This window comes from Geospiza fortis, unplaced genomic scaffold, assembly GCF_000277835.1.
Source record: "Geospiza fortis unplaced genomic scaffold, GeoFor_1.0 scaffold96, whole genome shotgun sequence".
Classification (NCBI taxonomy): domain Eukaryota; kingdom Metazoa; phylum Chordata; class Aves; order Passeriformes; family Thraupidae; genus Geospiza; species Geospiza fortis.
In genome coordinates this window covers 671,609-679,344 of record NW_005054454.1, presented here as the reverse complement: position 1 = coordinate 679,344, position 7,736 = coordinate 671,609, and the positions used below count along the sequence as shown (strand labels likewise).

At 51.6% G+C, this 7,736-nt stretch overlaps 1 protein-coding gene across 1 annotated transcript in view; it reads left to right on the top strand.

Annotated features, from left to right (window-relative positions):
• Positions 1–7,736, top strand: part of LOC102045650 (trifunctional purine biosynthetic protein adenosine-3-like) — a 39,497-nt gene extending 31,761 nt beyond the window's left edge. The window contains exons 17-22 of the mRNA XM_014309814.1: positions 1,010–1,159; positions 2,144–2,350; positions 3,106–3,246; positions 4,617–4,747; positions 6,715–6,856; positions 7,576–7,736. Coding sequence (XP_014165289.1) covers positions 1,010–1,159; positions 2,144–2,350; positions 3,106–3,246; positions 4,617–4,747; positions 6,715–6,856; positions 7,576–7,736 — 932 coding nt within the window. The remainder of the gene's footprint in view (positions 1–1,009; positions 1,160–2,143; positions 2,351–3,105; positions 3,247–4,616; positions 4,748–6,714; positions 6,857–7,575) is intronic.

Below are 7,736 nucleotides of genomic sequence, written 5' to 3'. Positions count from 1 at the left end.
CTCCCCTTCCTCCCCGGGCGTTTGCGGGGCCGGGGCTGCTCCCGTCGGGCTGGGTTGGTCACTCTGTGGGGTGGGGATGGTGCCCACGGCTCTGCACCAGTGGGCAGCACTTCTGCCTGTCATGGTGTTCACAGGGGTCTGAGGATGAGGGAAGAGACAAGAATGTTGACTCCATGTTTCAGAAGGCTTGATTTATTATTTTATTATATATATTACGTTAAAACTATACTAAACGAATAGAAGAAAGGATTTCATCAGAAGGCTAGCTAAGAATAAAAAAAGAATGATAAAGGCTTGTGACTGACCAAGACAGTCCAGACAGCTGGACTGTGATTGGCCATTAATTAGAAACAACCACATGAGACCAATCACAGATGCACCTGTTGCATTCCACAGCAGCAGATAATTATTGGTTACATTTTGTTCCTGAGGCCTCTCAGCTTCTCAGGAGAAAAAATCCTAGCAAAAGGATTTTTCATAAAATTTCATGGCTACATCTGCCTCCTTCCCAAGGCCTTCTGCAAGGACTGGGAGAGAACATGTCTGGGAAGCATTCCCAAAACCACCCCACGACCTTTGAAACAAATCCTGTGAATCCAACCTGGAGAATGGAAGGCTCTGGGAGAGCTCAGAGCCCCTGGCAGGGCCTGAAGGGCTCCAGGAGAGCTGCAGAGGGACTGGGGACAAGGCCTGCAGGGACAGCACCCAGGGAATGGCTGCCAGTGCCAGAGGGCAGGGCTGGATGGGATCTTGGCAATGAGGAATTGTTCCCTGGCAGGGTGGGCAGGCCCTGGCACAGGGTGCCCAGAGCAGCTGAGGCTGCCCCTGCATCCCTGGCAGTGCCCAAGGCCAGGCTGGACACTGGGGACACTGGGAGGTGTCCCTGCCATGGCAGGGGGGGCCCTGGGTGGGCTCTGAGGTTCCTCCCAACCCAAACCAGTCTGGGATTTTTGATTCTAAACCTCTCCTGAGGTTTTGAACAGGACTGAGCTGAGGCTGTTCCTTGCAGGAGATGTTTTGCTGACCCCAGGGAAGATGTTCAGCCCAGCTCTGCTGCCCCTCCTCCGCTCAGGGCACGTGAAGGGCTTTGCCCCCACGGCCGAGGGGCTCCTGGGGGGCATCTCCAGGCTCCTGCCCGAGCACGTCAGCGCCGTCCTGGGTGAGTACTGAGGGGCTCCTGGGGCACAGAGCTCAGGCCCAGCACGGCCTTGGCCTTCCAGCTTCAGCTGTGGAATCCTCAGAAATGTCCCTGCAGAGGAGAACAGCCCCCAGTGGCTGCTTCCCCAGGGGCTGCCAAAACCATTCCAAGTCATGATCCTCACTCCCTATTGAAGGGAAATTCCAGAGGAGATTAAAGGCAGCACATCTCCAGGACATAAAGGGCTGGAGAAGATTGTGTGTTCCTCAGGACACCTCTCCAAACAAAACATTTTTGACCAAATACTGAGGTTTGGTAGGGCAATAAATTTGCACGATTTGCTCCACACACACACATTTAATGCACTTTTTGGCAGCTTCCCCACATGACCTGACATCTATGAGTAAGGCAGAACTTTTTGTGATGAAGCCAAAATTGGGCAAAGAATTCAGAAGTTTGAAATATTAAGGAAAACCATGTTCATGTGAGTCTAAAAATACAGTGGGGATGGGGAGGGGGAAAGAATGTTGTCTGTGTGTTGGGTTGTATTTCTCTAGAATGAAATTGGAAAGGAAAGAAAGAAATTTCCAAGGCCAAGTTGGACACTGGGGCTTGGAGCAGCCTGGGATAGTGGAAGGTGTCCCTGCCATGGCAGAGGATGGATTGAGATGGATTTTAAGGTCCCCTCAGCTTGGACAGCAGCAGCAATTTGCCCATGGAAAGGGAGCTCAGGCCTTGGCAGGGGCTGCCCAGGGAGCTTTGCAGTGCCCATCCCTGCAGGTGTGCCCTGGAGGTGGCACTGAGTGCTCTGGGCTGGGGACAAGGTGCCCATGGGGCACAGCTGGCACTCCATGGGCTGGCAGAGCTGTGCCAGCCCAGGGATTTGGGATCCTGTGGCAGCAAGAATTGCTCTCTACCAGCTCTTGTGACACATCCCTGTCATTGCAGACAGTAAATAATAACAAACATTTGTGCTGCCCACACAGCAATTTCAATCTTCCCCAGATGCTCTCAGCTGGAAGATCCCTGAAATCTTTGGCTGGCTCTACAAGGAGGGGAACCTCTCTGCAGAGGAGATGGCTCAGACCCTTCCCTGTGGGATTGGGGCTGTCTTGGTCGTGCAGAAGGAGCTGGCCCAGCACGTTCTCCAGGACATCCAGAGGCAGCAGGAGGCCTGGCTGATTGGGAAGGTGGTTGCCCCTTGTCACACAGGTGAGCAGGTGTCCTTGTGGGACTGAAGAGACTCCCTGTTGCAAAGTCTGTGTAGTTCACAGCACCTTCCTGTTGTTTCACTAGGCTGGAGGCTGGTGGACACCTCCACATCTACATTTCAGGTTTCAATAAATGAGAAATGAGTTCTTGTTTCAGAGTGGCAGCACCTGGATAACCTCTTCCCCTCCCTGAGGCTTCAGGGAATCCCTGTGCTGATTGTTCCAAAAATCAGGGGATGTTTTACCACCCTCATGGTGATCACCTCCCCTCCTGTCCAGCCCTTCCCAGCTCACACAGCCCTGAGGAAAGGCTGAGGACAGGCCCCAGCTTTGTACAGTCACGTGTGGTGATGGTCAGGCTGAACCCTGGTGTGGCACCGACTGACATCCAGCAGGACATGAACCCAAATCCCTCAGGAAACCCAACAATTTGGGCGGCCAAAATGTCACCTCAGCTCTGTCAGCACCATTTTTAGCGTCCTTTTGCAACATGGAAGGTATAAAAGATGGGATTAATCCTTGAAAAGGCCATGCCTGGGCCTTTGTGAACAACTCTGTGAGCAGGTAACACCACAGACCAGCACAGCTCCTGGGACCTGGGCTGTTCAAGCTCTGAATCCCTCTGGAGCTCCATCTGTGCCAGCATAAATTCACTGCTGATGCAATTTTCATTGTTGAAACATTATTAATAAACTACATAAAGTCAGTTTAGAAGGAAAGGTAAAATCTAACACTTTCCCTGTGTGTTTGGAGCAGGTTCTCACATTGCAGTGGAGAATCTTGCAGAGGCCCTGCAGCTGAGCAGCCCCCAGCAGCTGGTGGATGCCAGCACTGCTGAGATCCAGCCCCAGCCCAGGAAGAGAAAGGTGAAGGTGGCTGTTCTTGTCTCTGGAGCAGGTGAGCTGTCACTTGTCCTGGCACAGAGCATGTCCTCACACAGCAGAGGCTGGTTCAGGTGTGACCACCTGGCCTTTCTTCCAGTGGAGTCTCCAGACCCCTCAAGTCCAGGGTTTCACTTTAAGTCAAAGAGTTGTGTTGCACTGCTTAAAAACTGAGCTTTATCTGTGCCCCCACCCTCAGGGCTGTCTGTGGGTGAGCAGATCTTTGAGCAGCAGCTGAGAGCCCCTCCCAGGGCTGTGGTGCAGCAGAGTGGGGTTTGGATGGTGGATGCTGCTACCAATAATCCCCAACAGCACCTCCTGTGGAAAAGCTGCCTGGGGAGGCATTCAGGCAAGGCAGTCAAGTCCCCTGTGAAAAACACAATCACTCTCCTGTGAAAATGTAAAAAATTTAATAAAGGACAAAGGAGACAAGGACCACAGAGCAAAGGTTTTTACTCAGCCAAGAGCACCCTGTTATCCTTGGGGATACCCCTTAAATACCTTTTCATTACATCAGCCCTTTGCATATTCACAGACCCTTATGCACAGTAAACTTTTCCCCAAACTACTTTACATGTTCTAAGAATTGTTTAGCATATCTTTATCTTGGGTCCACTTTTTAGAGCACGTGTATTCCTCGGGTGTGGTTTTAGTCCTGTTTTTATCATCACCTCCAGTCTTTGGGCCCTGGCCCACTCTGCCTGCAGACAGTGAGCACTGAGAGCTGGCAGATGTGCCCAGGTGTGCTCATCCTGTGTGCATTGGGTGTTATCCCACCCAAGCAGGCAGTTTAACACAAGCACACTGATATCAGCTATTTCACTGAGCTTAATTAACAACAGAAATAAAACCATATCTTTATAACAAAGTTACTTTAACACCACACACATAAAATCCATTTTAATATTTGTGAAAAGCCAATATTATAATATGTATCTATAACATTCACACACCACACTCAGCTAGCTCAGCCAAGAGAGGCAGAAGGGCCCTTTGTAGGCTCAGTTCCAGTGAGGTTTATTTCAGCAGGCTGAAGGGAAGCCAGGGACAGAAGACAAAGCACAAGGTTAAGTGCAGGGTCAGTGGCCAATGGTCTGAGGGCACTGGGGTGGCACAGGGGGCAGGGCAAAGGGCATTGCCCTACAGGGGAGATGGGGCTGGCCACCAGGGATACCACAACCAATGAGGGAACAGGGAAAGGAGAGTTTAGGACATATGGGGAAGGGAACAGGAGTGGTTTATTGTTAAACAAGAGTCCATGGGGGGGAAACTCTGTGGTAAATTGTTCCAAGGCAGGGCTCTGGGGATTTCCCTGAGGGAAGGGTTCAGAGGACTGCCCAGGGTGGGTGCTGACGTGTCCCCCTCTGTGCTCTCTCCCTGCTGGAGGCACGGCCCTGCCTGCCCTGATCGGCTCTGCCCGGGAGCCGGGCAGCTGTGCCCAGCTGGTGCTGGTCATCTCCAACAGGCCCGGGGTGCCGGAGCTGCGCAGCGCCGCCCGCGCCGGGATCCCCACTCGGGTAAGCAGGGAAACCACGGCTCACCGGGAAAGGGTTAAAGGGCTTCTTAAACCTTAACAGGAATTGCAGCACAAGGATGAAATAAGGAAAAATTGCAGTGCTGGGAGCTGCCCTAGTGGCTGCCTGATCTTCAAGATTGATGCTTTGCCTTTTACACCCCTGGGGGAAGCACCAGCCAGCCCTGGTCCCTCCCACAGTCTGTCAGTCAGCTCTTCCTTGTAGTTTTTTGGTGGACACTAATTTCTTGTAACTTAATTGAAGGGTCAGGTGTTGTCATGCCGCCCCAGCAACAAGCTTCCCATTCCTGACTCTCCCATGCAAGGGATTTATGCACATGGCTTCTTTCTGCCTGTCCTAGACAGCCCAGGCTGTCTGGTGGGAACAATACAGAGGGGAAAGGGAGTGTGGGGAGAACAAAGGACATCTAAACTACAATAACCTAACTATACATCAGTAAAGCTTCTCTTAATATACACACAGTGTTCATCCCTTAATTGCCAGAGCCAATCATCTCATTATCCATCTGTAAGAGTAAGGACACATCCCCTTCTCCTTTCTATTCCCAGCTGCTGAGCCCGTGGCTGGTCGGGAAATGCTGAAATGCTTGTTGAGTGTTGAGGTTTCACTTCAGTGTGAAACTTTCCCTGTGGATGGAGCACAGAGCTGGGAGTCCTCACTGGGCTCTGGGGGCTTTTCCCAGCTCAGCAGTGGGTGCTGCATGCCAGGGGAGGGATTTCAATGAATGGTTTGGGTCTGAGACTGCAGCCCATGAGCCTCAAGCTTTGGCTGAAATCAGTCAAACTTCAGGTTCTGCAAAGCACTGGAATGTGTTGTCTCCTGGGTTTATCCCTCCTTAGACTCACAGAATCCCAGACTGGGCTGGGTTGGAGGGACCTTAAATCCCACCCAGTGCCATGGGAACCCCTCCCACTGTCCAGGCTGCTCCCAGCCCCAGTGTCCAGCCTGGCCTTGGGCACTGCCAGGGATGCAGGGGCAGCCCCAGCTGCTCTGGGCACCCTGTGCCAGGGCCTGCCCACCCTGCCAGGGAACAATTCCTCATTGCCAAGATCCCATCCAGCCCTGCCCTCTGGCACTGGCAGCCATTCCCTGGGTGCTGTCCCTGCAGGCCTTGTCCCCAGTCCCTCTGCAGCTCTCCTGGAGCTTTCTCCTCTCCAGGATGAAAACCTGTGTCTCACACTGTGCCCAGTCCCATACAAAATTTCTCCTGCCCATGGGCCACAAGGCAGCTCTTTGGGACAGGAATTTGTTCTGGCTTGTTCCATAAAAACCCCTGGCAAGGACCACCAGCATTGTCTGAGAACATTCCATGACTTGGGATGTCAAAGGCAGGAACTCTCCCTTCTGATATTAAGTGGGTTTGAGCAGGTGTTTTTACAGCTGTGCACAGATTGAAATAAACTGCTGGAGGCTGTCCCTGCATGGAAAGGATTCTGAAGCAGTTTCTTCAGCTCCCGAGTTGGATTCATGTGATATTTTTCTGACTCATGTCTAATAAATAAGTGATACCAAAATCCACTCACATTTTCACAGGCAAGAGCACAAAGTTTTGTGAGCCCCTTGTCTGAAGGTCCTCAGGAGAGTCAGGAATCAGCACTCACCTGGGGGGCTGAAAACAGGAGGTGGGGTAGAAATAAAGGACCTGCTCCTCCCCTTACCCAAGGGTCTGGCCAATTTACTTCACCACCTCCCTGGGCAACTCCTTCCAAGGCTTGACCACTCTTGAAAGGGAAAAATTGTTTCTAATCTCCAATCTGAACCTCCCCTGGTGCAATTTAGGGCCATTTCCTCTCACCCTTTCACCTGGGACGTGGCAGAAAAGAGCAACCCCACCTCACTGCACCCTCCTTTCAAATCATGGAGTGTCCTGGAATTAATCTGGTTTGTTCCTCACTGTTGCCCAAGCAGCTGCTCCCAGTCCCACCTTTTGTTGTGTCTCACTGCTCCAGGTGATTGATCACAAATTGTACGGGAGTCGCTCAGAATTTGACAGCACCATTGACCGAGTCCTGGAGGAATTCTCTGTGGAGCTGATCTGCCTGTCAGGGTTCATGAGAGTTCTGTCCAGCCCTTTTCTCCGAAAATGGAAAGGTAAGGAATCAAATGTAAGAGAGAAACTAAAGCAGGGGCGGCTGGTCTCACCAGGACTCCACTGTCAGATTTCCTTGTCCTTGGATTAAATCCCTCAGCCCTGCTGGCACTGCTGACATTCCGGGAAGGAAACCCTGTGGCAGTGGGACTGTGGGAATTCTGGTGTGGGAATTCTGAATATGGGATTCTGCTTCCCTCTGGCAGTGGGACTGTGGGAATTCTGGTATGGGAATTCTGAATATGGGATTCTGCTTCCCTCTGGCAGTGGGACTGTGGGAATTCTGGTATGGGAATTCTGGATATGGGATTCTGCTTCCATTCCCTCTGGCAGTGGGACTGTGGGAATTCTGGTATGGGAATTCTGAATTTCTCCCTCCTGTGGTGTCCTGCACACCCTGACACAGCTCTGTGTGTGCCCTAAGTGACTGAGGGGTGAGCAGTGAGTTATTGAAGGGTGAGCAGTGAGTTAGTGCCAGCTCCTGAGGCCTTGCTCAGGAGTTACTCACTCACTGACAGCCTGCACAGGCTCCTTTGGGAATGTTGCTGCACTTGTGCTCTTGGAAGAGCAGAATTCCCTCCGAGCAGAGCAGCGCCGCTCAGGGTTTGCACTGATGATCACACCTCATTTTTAAGGAAATTCAGTTTATTTTTAAGGAAATTCAGTTCAAATTATCTCTTTTTTTCTCTTTTTTTTTTTTTCCTCTCACACTGATGCCCAGGGAAAATTTTGAACGCTTCTGCATCGCTTTTTCCACTCATCAAGGATGGGAATGCCCAGCAAGAGCCCCTGGAAAGTGGCTTCAAAGTCACAGGCTGCACCGTGCATTTCGTCCTGGTGAGTGGCCTCAGAACTGGGAAATTAGGAAAATTTGGAAGTTAG